The sequence below is a fragment of the Natator depressus genome, chromosome 4, assembly GCF_965152275.1.
Source record: "Natator depressus isolate rNatDep1 chromosome 4, rNatDep2.hap1, whole genome shotgun sequence".
Lineage (NCBI taxonomy): Eukaryota > Metazoa > Chordata > Testudines > Cheloniidae > Natator > Natator depressus.
Window position 1 is genome coordinate 116,104,511 of NC_134237.1, and position 18,851 is coordinate 116,123,361.

Sequence of the window (18,851 nt, forward strand, 5' to 3'; positions counted from 1 at the left end):
CATTTTATTTCCTTTAGTCACATTTTGTTAATACCTCTCGATTTAGCAACACTGCATATTTAACAGACAGACATTTACTCCCTCTTGCAGGTTATTAATGAAGATTTTAAATAAGACTGGACCTAGAACAATTACATTTCACTACACATCTCACGGTTTAATACTTCACTCTTTATTCATTTCATTCTGGCCATGGTCCCTCAGCCAGTGTACAGTCCATAGAACAGTGTGGAGATCCAAGCCAATATCAACTAATTTTGAAAGTACATTATTTTTGAGAGACATTGGTGTCAAATTGTCTGCTGGTTCATAGCCTAACATACCACTCTGAAGCATTCTTAGAACATGCAGACACATACCTTGCTTTTTTCTTGCTGGAATTCTATCTGGATGTTGGTCAGTTTAATCCGTAGTTCCTCATTAGCAGCCTGAACTGCTTCTATCTCCATGTCGGATCTCTCTCCCTTGGCACGGCTTTTCTTGGACATAGTTATTTTTAAAGTTTATAGTAAAAATCCCTCCCGCCACACTGAACCAATAGCCAAGCAATCCTCTGTGTTAGACATTAACAATTCAAGTAGTCCTCAACACAGTCCTGCATGTAATACTTTTCCATCATGGCTGATTTCTCTCATATCCTGGAAGAAACGGAGAAGAAGAAACAGACCTATTAGACTGCAGCACGGTTTGACAAAATGAGACATCAACAAACAAAAGTCATAGAATGGATTATAAAATAAATCTGTGTTACTTCAAGCAATTACATAAAAAGCATTAAAAATTTGTAGTACTTTTCTCTAGCATACCCAGTAAGATACAGTATACGGTGCTTTTATAGAGGTAGAAAACAAAGACCAGAAAAGTAAAAGTTGCACATATGTAACTTTTCCCCCACACAACACCTCATTATCTAAATATGCACACACTCCAACCCTGTTTCCCAGAAATTGATTTCCTTCTTGTCATGTTAAAGAGCAGATATTAACAAAAACATGAATCACTTCTTATTTAGGACCTGATCCTGAGAGAGACTGACCATTCACAACTGACACTGGGCCTGATCTTGTGTCATCTGAAGCCAGTGGGAGTTTGCCACTGACTTCAAGAGGCGTCATTACATTTAATTCATGTTGTAAATAGAACAGGAAATTGTACAATATTAACTTAAAGTTCCATTACAACCTCTTGCCTTAAGGGAGTCAGGAAATAAAAGTCACCATTAGTTATTATTTACAGAAACAATTCTGTAATTATAATAGTAATATATTATAAGGTTGCATATGCTATGGAAAATTGCATGCCACCTGAAAATCAAATCCAAAAATACTAAGCTCCTTTAACTCCAATTATATTCCCAAGCATGTGTCCAGGTAAAGTGTTTGTTTATTTAAATCAGATTTATAAAATATTCAAGGAGTGTATCAATACCATATAAAGAACTCTAATTCCAAATAAGTAGGAAATTGTAGATTAGTTTGCATACTGATTAGTTACAGAAACTAAATCTGATTTTCTTCCTGATCACCTATGGAACACCAAGTTATTCACAGAATGCAGGAACAGCAGCACTTACTCTTGGCAGCGAATTAGTTGGCAAACTGACTTCAATTTTTTAAATATCCATTTAATCTTCATCACCAAATTATATGCCACAATTTTGGCATTCTTAAGGTATTTGCAATTGGGCACACAAATATTGCTTTGGTACCTAATATGTTTTTGCTAATTCAGGGGCTGTATTATTACCGAAGACAAATACAGTCTTTAGCACTTGGTGTTTGAGATCCTTAAATTAAAGACACTATAGACAAAGTGTTCACAAACATTAACTTATAATGTAACAACAACAAAAATATGCAAGTAACATACTCAACTAACACATAGGTAAACAGATTTATAGGAGTCAAATGACTTGCCCAAAGTAACACCTCTCTGCTCAGATCAGTACCAAACAAGGAACAGAAACCTAGAATCCTGATTCCCAGGCCCTTGTTCTAATTACTGAATTAGACAACACTACTAGTGAGTATTTGCCTCAGTTTCCCATTAGGATCCAGTATAAATAGACCAGAGGCTCCTTTTTAATTGACTACAATTAAAAAAAAAATTGTTTTGTTTTGTAGTCCTACCCCTACCTCTTTCCAACCATAAAATCTCATTGTGATAGGGTAGTCTGCCCCTTAAAGGTAGTAGTGCCTAGTTGTCAGTCCCCCCTGCAACATGTGGCATGGCCGTTTATGGATATAAGAAGTTCAATATAAGGATGGAATGGGGATACGGAGAGAGAGGAAGCCGTCTTGGGAATGAATGATGCTTTTCACTGTATCTTTAAGGATCTGAGAAGCCTTGCAGAGAGAGCATGGCAAGGCTCCCATCTCACCCAAACAATCAGGGATGGGGACTAGCATATATCCTGCCTAGTCCCTCATAAAAAGGTCAGATACCAGCAGAAGGCAGCTACCAAACCCTCTGAGCCTGAGAACTACATGGGAAGCTGAGGGAGAAGCTGGCTAAGGTCCTGCACTGGACTAAAATTACAACCCAGATGCAGGAGAACTGGGCACTCCTGGCCAAAGGAGAGAGGTAACAACTGCCTGAATTACCCAACTCCAGGAGAAGAGCAGAGGTCTCCTGCCATAAGGAAAGAGAGAGAAACTGAGAAGTAACCCTGAAGGGACTGGGAATATGGCACAAGGGAACACTGAAGGCCAGAAGAAATTCAAAAAGCAATTACATGTGCGTAGTGCAGTGATTCTAGAGATAAATGCAAATTCAAGGCAAAAAAACCAAACTCCATGTAACAAGAACCCTTCATGGAATAGGTGGCTCTTAAGGCTTTTTCTGCCTTTATTATGATTATTAATTATTATTATTATTATTATTATTATTAAAAGAGAACAGCTAGCTACTGCATATGATATATTCCATTATCTTCTAGATTAGAGATGACCCATAATCAAAACATTGCCTCCACTACTCCCTACTTTTGTGGGAAATTTGGATTCAAATTCAGTTTAAAAAGTTACATACCTCTGGGACCGTCTTTAATGAAGAGGTTAAAATAAACCAAAGTGAGGTTGTAATTAGAAGTACTCTATGTCATGACAAAAGCTTTCAAAAGTATGAATTCCTTCTAAACTTGAAGGTAGACTGAGATTCTCAGATACTCTCCAAGGAGCTATTCCTGAAACCCATACCCAAGCAAAATTCCTATTGTATTTACATAGGATAGGCTAAATTCACATTGAATTCCAAGTAAGGAAATCAAAATCACCCTCAAGTGTTTGGATTGCTAGAATTATTTTACATGTCTCATCTGATCTTTTGTAAAATACCTTAACATGGAAGAGTAAGAACACTTGAGCTACAGATATTTTAGTATGTAAATTTAGAAATGGAATTTGTTCTTCTATCACAAAAGACAAACACCAAGGTAGCCTTATTTGACATGGGCATACAGGAAATATGGAGGACAGAAATAAGTCAACGTGAAGTGATGTTGATATTATACTGGAAGTTACCACGTACTTTTGAGTCATTAACTGTACAGTATCCCTGAGCTCTGACTGAGCCAGAGCCATTCCATTTCAGTTGATTTACGATATCCTCATGTGGAGGATGTGCCACATGAAGATAAGATGTGGAGATATTATACCACATTAAGACCAAACTTTTTAATATGGGTGCCTACAGATAGGCACTTCAACCCACATTTAAGCATGAAGCAGGTAGCCTGATTTACAGAGCTGCTGAGCACGTACTGCTCCCATTGACTTCAAAATTCACCTCCAGTGAGTTCCAGCTCAACGCCAGCTGCCATTACTCAAAACCTCTGACAAATCAGGTACTTATTCCAGGTGAATTTGGGTATCTAACTTTCGGCACCTACGTTGGAAAGTTTGGGGTTAACTGCATAAATGTAACACATTTTCATCACTCCTACTCAGGGTAACACTCACCACTGTATTTTTAAAACCAGTTTAAAGATTCAGAAATCAAGCAAATCCAGCACTATCCTCTCAGTTGCTTATCAGATGGTTTGTAACCAGGATCATTAATTGCTAAATTAAACCTTTGCTCAATACCCTGAGCAGGGAGCGGTACACAACGGTGCCACCTCAGGAGCAGGCAGAGGAAGGAGCTGTGACTTGGAGAGGATCCCCTCTTGCTCCCAGGGGGAATAAGAGTGTAATTCTCACTAGCATTATACCTGGTGCAGATACTTATGCCCCACTCACACTCTACTACCTCCATCAGTCAGTGTGTTTTGAGGGAAGCAGTACTGCACAAGTCATGCCCTTCCCCCCTCCCAAACTAATGAGATTGGGTTAATACAATTTTAAAAATAATAATGCCATTTGGGTTCTCTCACTTTGCCTCCTGATTTTTGAGCCTTTATCATACACTTGGGTCCCATTTCCAAGCTTTTCTCTGTAATCACAAGAGCTAGAAACTAACTTGATTAAAATGAAAGCGGAGATCATCATCTAATCACCTGACTTCAGGAGCTGGAGCTTGAAGCAAATCGTCAAATATTGTGACACATGACAAAATCACAATAGTTAGCAACACTGGCGAGATGAGAAGTCCAGGCACCTCCTACTTCCTGCCCCTCCCCATGCCCCTCTCTGCTCACATCCTCACAGGGAGGAGCAATGGGCATATATAGCCTGTTCTCAACCCCCACCCTATACCCGGCACCCAGATGCAGGTAGGCCATGCAATGAGAGAGTGTATATTACTCCCCATATTCCTCCAGTGCAGCTGCATTAGGACCAGCCATGGTCTAGTCATAAACAGGCTGAATATCCCACAGCTGTCAGTGCTCTTGATCAAGGGGATGAGGCAATGCAGTAAGATTGTGAACAAAATGACACTGGAAAAAGGAAAGAATATTCCAGAGTTTGGCAAAATTTGAATCTCTCTATTCAGAAGCTTGAACAACTCATTTAATAAATTTACAAGGTGCAACCTGACATATAGCGTCACAAAAGCACCCAGTGTGTAATCCTGCAGTCCGTTAAGACAGGAAACTGCCATTGTCTTTGGTCAGAGTTATGTGTGTGTGTACTTTGAATGTATCATTGCCTTGGCAGTACTTGAATACAAATTATATCATATGGCAAAAATGGAAGAAAATGATGGAGGGAAAAAAAGTGAATCTGAAACACTGCTCCCTTCTTCCCCGCCCCCCATATTGACAAGTTCTCCTTGCAGCAGTAGTTTGTGGATTATCAGCTTATTAATTCCTTCTGCAGGGTAGAAACCATCACCCTTTAAATTAAAACAAGCATGTAAGAATAATGTAAAATAAAATTAAAAATCTTACAAAATGGGTTAAGATTCAACTAGTGACTGTTAAGTTTTTGGTTGGGGGGGGGAGGAGATGGGAAACGTTTTCTGTGGTCAGCAAATCTTACCTAACCGATTATTTTACAACAACTCTGCCAGGAAAGATTGTGTCCCATTTTCATACCATTCCAGTGATGTTAGCGATGGAAAATCCATTAGACTTCTTCAGTGGTGTCAGGAAACCCCATCAGCTGAACAAATATCAATCAATAGTTCCAATTTCTCTTCTTCTGACTTATCTTTTTATGGATACAAAGGATGCACTCTGTCACCATCAGAAGCCATTCTCTTCTTCAGAACCATCACTGAAATGATTAATAGATGGTTCTAGACTTTTCTTCCTAAAAACAAAATGAGAAATTGCTGTATAATATATCTACCAATCTACAGATGTTAAACTTTAATGAAACATTTCAGCCACATGCTAACAAGTCCCTGATAAATGCTGTGCTGTAGCTTTATAAATGTGTTGTACCTTTATAAATACTATATGACATGCAAGATACAAAAAAAAATTTTTTCTCCATGGGACTGTGAAAAAGTCTAAAGTCCGAGGACTAATGTTTGCTTAAAAGTTACAACAGAAGTCATGCTTCTGTGTCTTCTGTAAAAAAACTCATTTCTAAAAAATCCAGACATATGTAAAACAATTCTCTGCTAAACATATGGAATTTACTGGAGAGAAAAGTCTTTAGGGTACATGAGTCATATGCTTTCAGAATAGGAAATAGTGTGACTGGCATGTTATTTTATATGCAAAATATTTTATATTTTACTAGAAATTTCCATGCAAAATTCAGAATTTCAGCCTTGATTTCAAAATTAATCAATACTACTCAGATTCAACTTGATTTCTAGCAGGTAAAATTGTTAATTAGTCATCATGACTGAAATATTAGAATAAATAAAGAGAGGCAGAAAACATGTGGGCAAGAAATAATGTCAGTTAAAAAGAATCTTCCTAGACATCAGGCAAAACCAATTGCTGTTTTGTTTGGTTAGTGACTACACTGCCAGGCAGAGAACACTGATTCCATTTAAAAAAATGTCTTTTACCAAGATTTTTCCTTCACAGAATGATTTCATCTTCTGCCTTTAAGCCAAAGATTAATAATACAGCAGTCTACATGCAGCAATAGACTCTTTTCTATGATTTAGTGAATCCTAAGAAGGGAAAGTCAAGGACCCATAATGAAAGTAACCTTCTATCCATCAAGATGCTAAAGGGATTTTTTTAAATTAGATCAGTAAGCTTGTTTCTGTTATTGTTTCATCATAGAATCATAGAACTGAAAGGGATCTCGAAAGGTCATCTAGTCCAGTCCCCTGCACTCAAGGCAGGACTACGTATTATCTAGACCATCCCTGACAGGTGTTTGGGGATTTTTAAGAGCAGGTTGGACAATGATGGAGATTCCACAACCTCCCTAGGCAATTTATTCCAGTGCTTAACCACCCTGACAGTTAGGAAGTTTTTCCTAATGTCCAGCCTTAACCGTCCTTGCTGCAATTTGAGCCCATTGCTTCTTGCCCTATCCTCAGAGGTTAAGGAGAACAATTTTTCTCCCGCCTCCTTGTAACCACCTTTTATGTACTTGAAAACAATTATGTCCCCTCTCAGTCTTCTCTTCTCCGGACTAAACAAACCCATTTTTTTCAATCTTCCCTCATAGATCATGTTTTCTAGACCTTTAATCATTTTTGTTGCTCTTCTCTGGACTTTCTCCAATCTGTCCACATCTTTCCTGAAATGTGGCTCCCAGAACTGGACGCAATACTCCAGTTGAGGCCTAATCAGCGCGGAGTAGAGCGGAAGAATTACTTCTTGTGTCTTGCTTACAATGCTCCTGCTAACACATCCCAGAATGATGTTTGCTTTTTTTTGCAACAGCATTACACTGTTGACTCATATTTAGCTTGTGATCCACTATGACCCCCAGATTCCTTTCTGCAGTAATCCTTCCTCGGCAGTCACCTCCCATTTTGTATGTGTGTGTATATGTTTTGTACCTGGTAAAATTTATAATAGACTTTCAAAATTTGGATTTTTTGTTAAAGGAAAATGCAATTTGTATAGATCTAGTAAGATGAACATGATGGTCTTAAATAAAAGGCACTTGCCTTGGGGAGGCTGCACTACATATTTTAGCAGTTTAGGATTGATGTTTAAGCATATTAAAACCAATTTTATAGACCAGATATCCATGGTTTCCTAGTCTCAGACACTCAGTTTATAGAAGCATTTTCAGCACATACTCTTATTAGGAATTTTCAGGAAAAGCACACTTGGATATTTCTCCTTGCAAGTAACTAGCTTGGCAAGGATTTATAAAGTATTCATAAGAAGAGATGGAAAATTTCTTAATTCCGTTTCTAATACTTTATGAACATAAATTGGCCTATACTAGTCAAGGCTATTAACACAGATAATAATTACAAGGCTTTAATTAAATGTCTTACATTTTCTAGCACACAAATCCAAACTGTGGTTTTAACTGCAGAGAGCAGTAGGTTCTGTGGAATGAAGTAACATAAGCACATACTTAATTTTAAACAGTTCAAAGCTTGAGTGCTTTGCTGAACAGGGGTGAACTTAAGCATATGCCTAAGCACTTTGCTGAATTGCAGCCTTAGACATTAGAGGTTGAGAAGAAGAACTCTAGAAAGGTGCCACTTACCGAACAGGTATTATTGAAGACACTCTGATTACCTTCCCTAGACCAGAGGAAGAGGTTAATGAAGCTCAAAAGCCCTTCCACCAACAGAAGTGTGTCCAATAAAAGACGTTACCTCACCCACCTTGTCTCAGGTACTATTGATAACATTTAATCAGAGTCAAGCTGCCTGCAACTTCTGAGCACATAAGCATGAATGAATTGCAATAGGATCCTGGAAATTTTCCAAGAGTAGAGATTTTGTTCCTTGCAACAATTTTTACATACTAAACTGGAGAACATGTAGACCTTTTTATTTACAGCATGCAAATTCTTATACATTTACAATATTTAAGAATGAGAGATTGCAATCCCGGACATCAATCGCAACATCAAGTGCACTATCACTGAGTGAAGAAAACCACCCAGGAAACTCACATTTACCACATACTTTAGGTTCATGGGAATTTGATTTCACACTAATATGAGTTATTAAGCAGCACCATATTATGAGTGCACAGAAATGGAAAAGACATACAAACTTATCATCCTTCTCCAATATTGTGTTCACAATTCTGTTTACGAATATATCCTGTAGTACTTGATCAATGAGTATTTCAGATTCCATTTTTGAAACAAGGCTAGGACCTAGTTTTGTTTTGGTTGTATCTTCTTGTTGTGAAGGTTCTGTTCAACATCATAGCAGTACAGCCACCACTGAAATTATGATTGTATAGAAGTTCCCATTCTAACCCCTGTTTACAGCCTCTCCTATCTTTCTGATATGGGTACCCGCATGGCCCCACAGTATGCCAACATTTTTATGGCTGATTTAGAACAACGCTTCCTCAGCTCTCGTCCCCTAACGCCCCTACTTTACTTGCGCTATATTGATGACATCTTCATCATCTGGACCCATGGAAAAGAAGCCCTTGAGGAATTCCACCATGATTTCAACAATTTCCATCCCACCATCAACCTCAGCCTGGTCCAGTCCACACAAGAGATCCACTTCCTGGACACTACAGTGCTAATAACCGATGGTCACATCAACACCACCCTATACCGGAAACCTACTGACCGCTATTCCTACCTACATGCCTCCAGCTTTCACCCTGACCACACCACACGATCCATCGTCTAAAGCCAAGCTCTGCGATACAACCGCATTTGCTCCAACCCCTCAGACAGAGACAAACACCTACAAGATCTCTATCAAGCATTCTTACAACTACAATACCCACCTGCGGAAGTGAAGAAACAGATTGATAGAGCCAGAAGAGTTCCCAGAAGTCACCTACTACAGGACAGGCCTAACAAAGAAAATAACAGAACGCCACTAGCCGTCACCTTCAGCCCCCAACTAAAACCCCTCCAACGCATTATTAAGGATCTACAACCTATCCTGAAGGATGACCCAACACTCTCACAAATCTTGGGAGAAAGGCCAGTCCTTGCCTACAGACAGCCCCCCAACCTGAAGCGAATACTCACCAACAACCACATACCACACAACAGAACCACTAACCCAGGAACCTATCCTTGCAACAAAGCCCGTTGCCAACTGTGCCCACATATCTATTCAGGGGACACCATCACAGGGCCTAATAACATCAGCCACACTATCAGAGGCTCGTTCACCTGCACATCCACCAATGTGATATATGCCATCATGTGCCAGCAATGCCCCTCTGCCATGTACATTGGTCAAACTGGACAGTCTCTACGTAAAAGAATAAATGGACACAAATCAGATGTTAAGAATTATAACATTCATAAACCAGTCGGAGAACACTTCAATCTCTCTGGTCACGCAATCACAGACATGAGGGTCGCTATCTTAAAGCAAAAAAACTTCAAATCCAGACTCCAGCGAGAAACTGCTGAATTGGAATTCATTTGCAAATTGGATACTATTAATTTGGGCTTGAATAGAGACTGGGAGTGGCTAAGTCATTATGCAAGGTAGCCTATCTCCCCTTGTTTTTTTCCTACAAACCCCCCCCCCCCCCAAGACGTTCTGGTTAAACTTGGATTATTGCTGTGCACATTGTAAGATGAGCTATTGCCAGCAGGAGAGTGAGTTTGTGTGTGGGGTTTTTGGAGGGGGGTGTGGGGGGGGGTGAGAAAACCTGGATTAGTGCTGGAAATGACCCACCTTGATTATCATGCGCATTATAAAGAGAGGTTTCAAAGAGGGATGGGCTATTACCAGCAGGAGAGTGAGTTTGTATGTGTGTGTGGGGGGGGGAAGGGTGAGAAAACCTGGATTTGTGCTGGAAATGGTCCTACTTGATGATCACTTTAGATAAGCTGTTACCAGCAGGAGAGTGGGGTGGGAGGAAGTTTTGTTTCATGGTCTCTGTGTGTATATAATGTCTTCTGCAGTTTCCACGATATGCTATGCATCCAATGAAGTGAGCTGTAGCTCACGAAAGCTCATGCTCAAATAAACTGGTTAGTCTCTAAGGTGCCACAAGTACTCCTTTTCTTTTTTCTTTTTATGAATACAGACTAACACGGCTGTTACTCTGAATCCTATCTTTCTGAAAACCACTGGACTGAAACTGTTCTTGCTTGGTCCTCCCAAGGAGTGCAGAAAGAGGACTTCCCTCTCCTCTTGCTCTGTTGGGCCTGTACAGGAGATAAGTACACTGCTAATGTCTACAGAAGAGTTCCAAAGTTAATGGCTCCCTGACCCCACCTCCTAGGAGGCCACAGCGACCTCTCTCACAAGCTTCACCAGCTGACAGGCGTTTCTGTAGCTGTAGGCGTGTTAAGGAGCCACACAATAGGAGTGCTCTTATTCCATGACACTCAATAGTTTTGCAATTGTGGAAGGTGCCTGCTAGGACAACTTGCGTTTCTTCTTATGCAAACCATCTCTCCCCATAACACTGTTCCCTACATCCCTCCACAACCTGACAATCCACTGTCCTCTAAAAGCTTCCAGCCAGCCACAGCCCCCTGTGAAGACACCAAGTGATGGGGACTGGGGAATTAAGCTGCTTGTCCATGTGAAAGCCTTTGTTTTAGTCCCTTATAAAGTGCAGTGACCTCCCACACATGATTATGCATTTGACAAGATGCACAGGGCCTGAAGTCCTTGTCTCAATCCTTGTGAATCTTATGTGCACTTTACAAAGCATGCAGTGGTGCATTCTGTAAAGTACGCAGGGTACAGAGGGAGACTCATCTTTTAATATACCTCAGAAGCTGCCTGAGGGATGTAGAGGAAGTGCTCTCTCCTGAAGACAACCAAAAGCACCTGGGACACAGTACTATACATCTAGGTACTTATATGGGACCATCCTTGCAGTGCCTGAATGGTGTCTAACACGTAGTTCTATATTATTGGACGTACATGTGCTACTGACAGTTTCCTGTAAACCAACTGTATTTCAAACCTCAGAGTAGAGCTGGGTGAGAAATGGTCTTCTTCTTCCATGAAAATTTTCCCATTCTGCATCATCCCAAAATAGACCTTTCAATATTTTTGGATGAAAAATCACAATCAATAAATCAATCACACCCACACAAATAGCCTGAGGGTGGGTTCACTCATATGGCATGTGGGAGACCCAAGTTCAAGACCCTGTTTTGCTGAAAATTTCCCGACGAGTTCTACCACAGACTAACTCATTTTTGGCTTTTGCGGGGGTATTTTTTTTTTTGGTCGATCCCTGCATCCTCTCTCCTCATCCATTCAGACACACACACACACACACACACACACACACAACGAAACTGCATTCAAATTTTACTTGGGGTCATATGCTGGTACAATTGAAGTGGGTGGGAGTTTTGGTCTTGATTCCAATAAAATCAGAAAACAGTTCTTACATTGTAGGAAGAGTAACATCTATTCAGAATCCTAAACTTACTGTCATTCTGCACACAAACCCCCTGTCTGAAATAAACAGATGTTTTCTTATAGTAATAATTATTCCATTAACTAAATATGTAGCAAAATTAAAATATTCCATTGTACAGTAGACAAAAAGATTATATGGCTCCCACACAATTTTAAATAAAGAACATGAGATGCCTTATATATAAAGCTCTCCCAAAGCAAACTAAGGGGGAAAGTTTCAAAAGCAACTCAGGGACATAGGAGGGATTTAGATGACTTTCAGTGGGTCTTGTTTTCCTAACCCCCCATAGGCATTTTTGAATCTCTCCCCATAATTACTTGCATGTACCTACTGTATTGTTAGGAGGAAGCCACCTTGGATAAAATGAAGAGAAAAAAAAATCACACAGAAACTAAGATGTGGGGAAAAAGCTTCTGTATATTATCACCCAAAATAAATACTATATTTTGAATTTATTGATAAAAAGTAACCACCGCATAAATTGTTGGAAAACAAAACATAAAATTATGTAATGCAAGTCCACATATGTAAGTAATTCTACCAAAAATAAATTACATATTTATTTTCCTCCTACATATACAATGTTGTCCTCGAAAGCAGCAATTACAAGTACTTGAACGATTCTAGAATCACTGATATATTTTATTTCCCATTTAGCACACTACTTTAAAAACACAATCAAAATATCGAGAAAAAAATACATAAAAAACCCAATAATCCACAGGCTAGTGATAAGGTTATTATGATATGTTGTGGTGAAACAGCAATTTCTTTATCCTTGGAAAGACTGTTTAATTTGTGAGCACTGTATGATTTCTGACATCTTAATTATTCATTCTCTTGTTTTTAGAATACTTGGGTTCTATAAAGAATGTTATACATGATTACATTTTGATCAGTTAGCAACATTAAGTGCATAATGCAATGCATAGAAAGTCAGGAGAGCTGGGATATATTCGTAGTTCTAACATTGACCTGTTACGTGATTTTGGACAAGTTGTTTCACAGCTCTGTGTCTCAGTTTCCCATCTATAAAACAGGGATCATATCACCTATCCTCTTTTGTAAAGTGGGCTTCCTCCTAACAATACAGTAGGTACATGCAAGTAAGTAATTATGGGGAGAGATTCAAAAATGCCTAAGGGGGGTTAGGAAAACAAGACCTATAGATGAAAAAGTACTAAGAATATTATTTTGGAAACAAGTGTCTTGGTTTGGGGATTTGCAATATTTGGAGTAAAGTGGGGGAATTGAGAGTGGTTTTGTTTGGTTTGGGATGCATATTTTAAAAAATACATCTTCCTTTAGGTTAGGTTTATTTTTTAAATAATGCATTTCAGGTTCCACATTGAGTACCTTTGGGTTGTGTGCTTTAAAGATGACTGTGAAATGAATTGCGCCAGCAGCTTCGATATATGAAGAAATGTAGTATTCCCTTTATCACTGACATGTAACACACACAACAGCTGGGAAAAAAGCCTTCATCTTCCAAAGCTGTTAAATCATACATTACTTCATACTCAACTGATTCCCAGATAACGGTAAGATGCATAAAAACGACATTGCTTTTCTCTGTAGGAAAAATGGATACATCCATTACACTTACAATATCTAGCCTCCTTTGAAGTATAACTGACTTGTAGAGTTCTAAGTGCTATTTGGAAAATAGCTCAATACACTGCATTTGGTGTAATACAGAATCTGAATGCATAGTAATTAGTCTCACACACCGCATTCCTTTTACATAAAACAACATGTACCATTTTCTTCCATTTCTGATTATTTTTCATAAAGCTAAACAGAACATCTCCTGAGAAAATAATAGCTGGAGGTAATCACAAAAATTCTCAGCTTAATAGCTTGTTTTGATCAATAGTTTTGTGGTTTTTTATTTTAATTCCATATGTTTCCGGTGTTTTTTAGCAATTGGGGAGGGGTTAAAAGAAAGACATGTAAACCGAACAGATATCCTGTTAGCGAATTCACCCTCTTCCTCTATATTTCCTTCTCTACCTGCTCGATATTGTGTTATATTAAGTTGATCAAAAGTACTGACTCTTGTATCTGATTACTTGAAATAATATAAAAACTCCTTGCTGTATTCTCTGAAGTTTCATTCATGAAGACAAATAACTCTTATGTACTAGATTTTATAATCTACTTATCTTTATAAATCTATGCTTTGCAGCAATACTAATAAAAAATTTAAAAATGAAGACAAAAATATTAGTGTCTCTATTAGCTAACGCTAATTTACATAGTTCAGTAATTAACTGGGACTGCCCAGTGTTAAGTGATTTAAAGCCTTCATCTTGAGCTCTTTTGTATAAATTTGCAGCCACTAATCACAGTGTACCTCAAATCAAATGGAAAATCCAATGCAGTGAAAGCCAATATTTATATACCATCAAAATATTCCCAATCATGCAGACTTCGTTTAATTATACTTTTAAGGTACTAAAAACACAGTAAGCTAATTATTGTAGTTAGACTTCTTCTCAGTGTAAAACTGAACCTTGTTTAAATAGTGTAGGAACAGAAATGAAGAAGAAACTAGAAGTAACAAACCGGAATCAGAACTGAAGCAAGCAGAATGATAATCAGCAAAGGAGGACAATACAAGCAAAATGCTTAAAAGTTACCCCCATAACAACACATCCATTTATTATGCTGCACATCATTCCAAGTTTATGGAGTTTTGGATGCATACAGTAATTAGTAAACGGTGGGTTTTTTATATGCTTGAAGTTAAGAACATCTGAACTGTAGACAAATTTTCCAAAAGAAAATTTAGTGTCAGTAGTCAGGATCCAACAATAATATTAGAGCTGCAAAAATAAAGTATTTTTCTGTTACCAAAACTAAGCATTTGTGGTCTCTGTCCTACCTGAGTGATCCACATAAGAGACTTATGAGTCTGCTACTGTTTTTATCTAATGCACATAGTTCCTTAGCTCTAGCAGTAGGGTCTTTGGTTTTAGCTCTGAAGATCCTGGGTTCAAATTCCACTGTTAGCCCAAGCAGGTTTGGTGAGGTTAGAAAAATCAAAATACTTCGGAATACTGGGTTATCATGAATGTCCACTATCAGAAAAGGAATTGATGGATTATAACAGTTATAAATGGAAATACTGTACTTGTTTTTAGACTTATTGTCTCTCTTCCTCAGAACAGTAAGAAAAAACAAATCGTAACAACAAAGGAAAACCTTATTGAAAGTCCAGGAAAATGGATTTTAGTGGTAACCTTAAGTTTCTAGTAAGAGTTCTAGTCCAATTGTTCTTAGATTCAGAATCACCAAATTACAGTATAAAATTATAAAATGGTACATTCTGAAAAGTATGAGTTCACCAATGCAGAGAACTAGAGAAGGGCAATTATAATACCTAACTTCACAAAGGGGAAAAAGGAGGACCCGGGGAATTCATAGACCAGTCAGCCTAACTTGGACACCTGGAAAGATACTGGAATAAATTCTCAAATAAACAAGTTCACAGATTTGCTCAAATCTGTAGGATAACAAGGTGGTAAGTAATAACCAATATCAATTTGTCAGGAACAAATCATGCCAACCTGTCTAATTTCCTTCTATGACAGAGTAACCAGCCTAGTGGATACAGGGGAAGCAGTAGACATGATATATCTGGACTTTAATAAGGCTTTTGACAGAGTTCCACACAATATTCTCATAAGAAAATTAAATGAAATATAATCTAGATGCAATTACTATAAGGAGGGTGCACAACCAGTTGAAAGACCAAACTCAAAGAGTAGTTATCGCTCTTGAATACTGTTCACTGTGAAGCTAGGAGGGCATATCGAGTGGGGTCCCCGGGGGATCTGTCTGGGGTTTGGTACTATTCAAAATTTTCAATAGTGACCTGGAGCATGGAGTGGAGAATGTGCTTATACAATTTGCAGATGGCATGCAAAGGGACATTTTGAAGCATTTTTGAAGCAAGCATTTTGAAGGACAGGATTAAAATAAAAAAATGACCTTGATAAATTGGAGAAATAATCTAAAAGTCAGTAACATGAACTTCAGTAAAGACAAATACAAAGTACTACAATTAGGAAGGAAAATATCAAATGTACAAAACGGGGAACAATTGGCTAGGCGGAAGTACTGCTGAAAAGGATTTGCGGGTTATCCTGGATCATAAATTGAATATGAGTCAACAGTATGATGCGGCTGAGAAAAAGGCAAATGTCATTCTGGGGTGTATTAACAGGGTGCCATATGTCAGACAAGGGAGATAACTGATACGCTCTATTTGGCACTGGTGAGGCCTCAGTTGGAGTACTGTGTCCAGATCTGAGCACCACTCTTTAAGAAAGATGTGAACAACTTGAAGTCCAGAGGAGTAGTAGTTTAGGAAATATGTCTTCTGAGGAAAGGTTGAAAGAACTGGGGATGTTTAGTCTAGAGAAGAGAAGTCTGAGGGAAATCACAGTCTTCAAATATGTAAAAGATTGTTACAAAGAGGATGGTGATCCACTATTCTCCGTATCCACAGAGAATAGCACAAGTAGTAATCAGCTTACTTTGCAGCAAGAGAGATTCTGGTTAGATATTAGAAAACAACACTTTCTAGCTCTAAGGATAGTTAAGTACTGGAACAGATTGCCTAAGAAAGTTATGGAATCCCAGTTGCTGGAGGCTTTTTAGAACAGGTTAGACAAACACCTGCCCTGGATAGTCTTTGTTTACTTAATCTTTTTCCATGATTTTGCACAGTATTGATGTTAGGCTACAGTTATCCAAATCCTTTTAAATATTGGCACAGCATGCGGTTTTCGGGGGGGGGCTTGTTTGTTTACTTTTAAGCCCTTTGGGACTTTCCCAGTATTCCAAGATTTGTTAAATGTTAATGTCAGTGGCTCAGAGAACTCATTTCTTTCAAATAACCAATTCTTTTAAAACTCTTGGGTGCAATTTATCCAATCCTGAAGATTTTTAAATGTTTAACTTTACCAGCTGCTGTTTAAATCTCCTCCCTTGTTACTGTCAGAACAGAAAGTAATGAATTATCTTTCTAAGCTGTGCATAAGTCAGACTGCAACTTTCCAAATATATAACAGAAATAGTTATTGAACACTTCTGCTTTTTCTACATTAACAATAATTTTACCATTTCTGTCTAGTAATGGATCTATACCATTGCTATGATTTGTTTTCTACCTAACATGTTCTTAATAATCCTTCTGATTGTCCTTAACCCTACTGGCCACAGCGATTTCTCATTGAGAACTTTAGCTTCCCTTATCAGTTGTCTGCTTTTTTTTACTGTTAATTTATAGTCACTGAGATCAGCTTTCCCCCTTTTTCACTGTTACATATAATGTTTTTTCTATGTTTTTTATTGCTGCTTTCACTTCCCTTCTTAACCGGAATGACTTTTTAATGCACAAAGCTTTCCTTTGTTATTGCAGAATTGATGGTATGGAGGCATCTAGCAGAGTTTACTTAAACAATGGTCAATTATCATTCACACTATTTTGTTTACATTTTTCCTCCTAATAAACTTTGCTCATAATTGTTTTCAGCTTTGGTAAACTGACCCTTTTAAAGTGTCATGCATATCTTACTAGTTGGGACTACATTCTATTTGCATATAAATGAAGTCAGATCATGGTCACTTGCACATAGGTAACCATTAATTTAGTTCAATAATCAATTCATCATTATATTTCAGAATGAAGAATTATCCTGAATAGTATATACTTTTTGTTTCAAAGAACTATCATCTATAATTTTTTAGTAATTTCATGATGGTCATATCAGTAGCAGCATGAGATTTGCAATGCATGTCATCCAGATTTAAATATACCAGGATAACAGTTTCCAGGACACTGGTAATCATCCATGCAGCAAGGAGTGGGCCACAAGGGCTTTCTCATTCTCTAGGATGCTCATCTTGCCTGGTTATTAGGGAGCAGGGAAACACTGTTTTAGGGAACCTCTTTTTATTCTCCCTAACCTGACTGTGCTATTCAGACCACATAGTTAGGCTTGTTAAAGTGAGAGTAGTTCTGTGCTAAATATGCAACCCTAACATTTATTCAACATTACTGTAAGCTGGAAAAAGAAGGGATATTTCCTGGTTTAAAAATTACCACTATTCTGACACACAACAATAAAGACAAATTGCAAGGGTACAATGTGCAGATTTTATAAAGTGACTGCCACCTCACCTATGTTCTAGAAAACACCCCTTATAATCAGCCAATAACTTTCTATGTGAAAGAACACATTCATAGTTCACAATGCCTAAGGCGTACTTTCCACAAGCTTCAGATGACCTACGTTTCCTGTTTCACTTCTCTTCTCTCCGTAATAAATAGTGACTGAATGGGTAAAGCGAGAGCAGTCACAACTTCAATAAGTTAAATGTAATAATACTTTGTTTCCAGCCATCAGATATAAATCAAATTAACTGGAATCATGTGCTGACTATATTGCAGATCAGCAGTTAGAAATATCAAATTTACTAAGTTCCTAAACTGACAATCCTATTTTCTTTTCAATGGACCCATGGAGTGGAATTTTTGAAAGCACTCTTGGAGCCGAGTTGGGCCAATGCTGAGTGTTTTTAAAAATACCACCTGTGATGTTTTAGGAGAAAGCAAAAGTGCAAATGTCTTTATCCCTATGTAAAAACTGCACAGGGTTTCCTGTACTGAAGTTTCACAAGTGCTGTCCCGGGTAGTCATATCCTTAAATCGTATTAGAGACCTCTTTTCAAATAAGGCATGTAAAAAACTGTAAGAATAATACTTTTAAAAGTCCAAACTCCACAGAAAGCAATGATCAAGAAGCACCACGGTTGACATTTGAATGGCTCTGCTTGTTGGAATGACAACTTCACTGTAATGCAGCCAGGAAATGATACAATGTGCTAGGTGTTGTAAAAACCTATGACAATAAGGCCCTTACCAGACTGAGGCCTCTCTCTGTTATTACAATTAAAA

The 18,851-nt window shown here is 38.1% G+C and overlaps 1 protein-coding gene across 5 annotated transcripts in view; it reads right to left on the minus strand.

Annotated features, from left to right (window-relative positions):
- The window catches only part of JAKMIP1 (janus kinase and microtubule interacting protein 1), a 257,995-nt gene that overhangs the window by 126,458 nt on the left and 112,686 nt on the right, over nt 1-18,851 (minus strand). For 4 of the 5 annotated variants that reach the window (XM_074951703.1, XM_074951707.1, XM_074951704.1 and 1 more), the window contains 2 exons: nt 5,477-5,693; nt 360-638 (listed from right to left, as the gene is read on the minus strand). In XM_074951703.1, the coding sequence (XP_074807804.1) occupies nt 360-488 (129 nt within the window). In that variant the 5' untranslated portion in view covers nt 489-638; nt 5,477-5,693. Of the gene's footprint in view, nt 1-359; nt 639-5,420; nt 5,694-18,851 lie in introns of all 5 variants that reach the window. The other variant, XM_074951705.1, reaches the window with a different exon arrangement.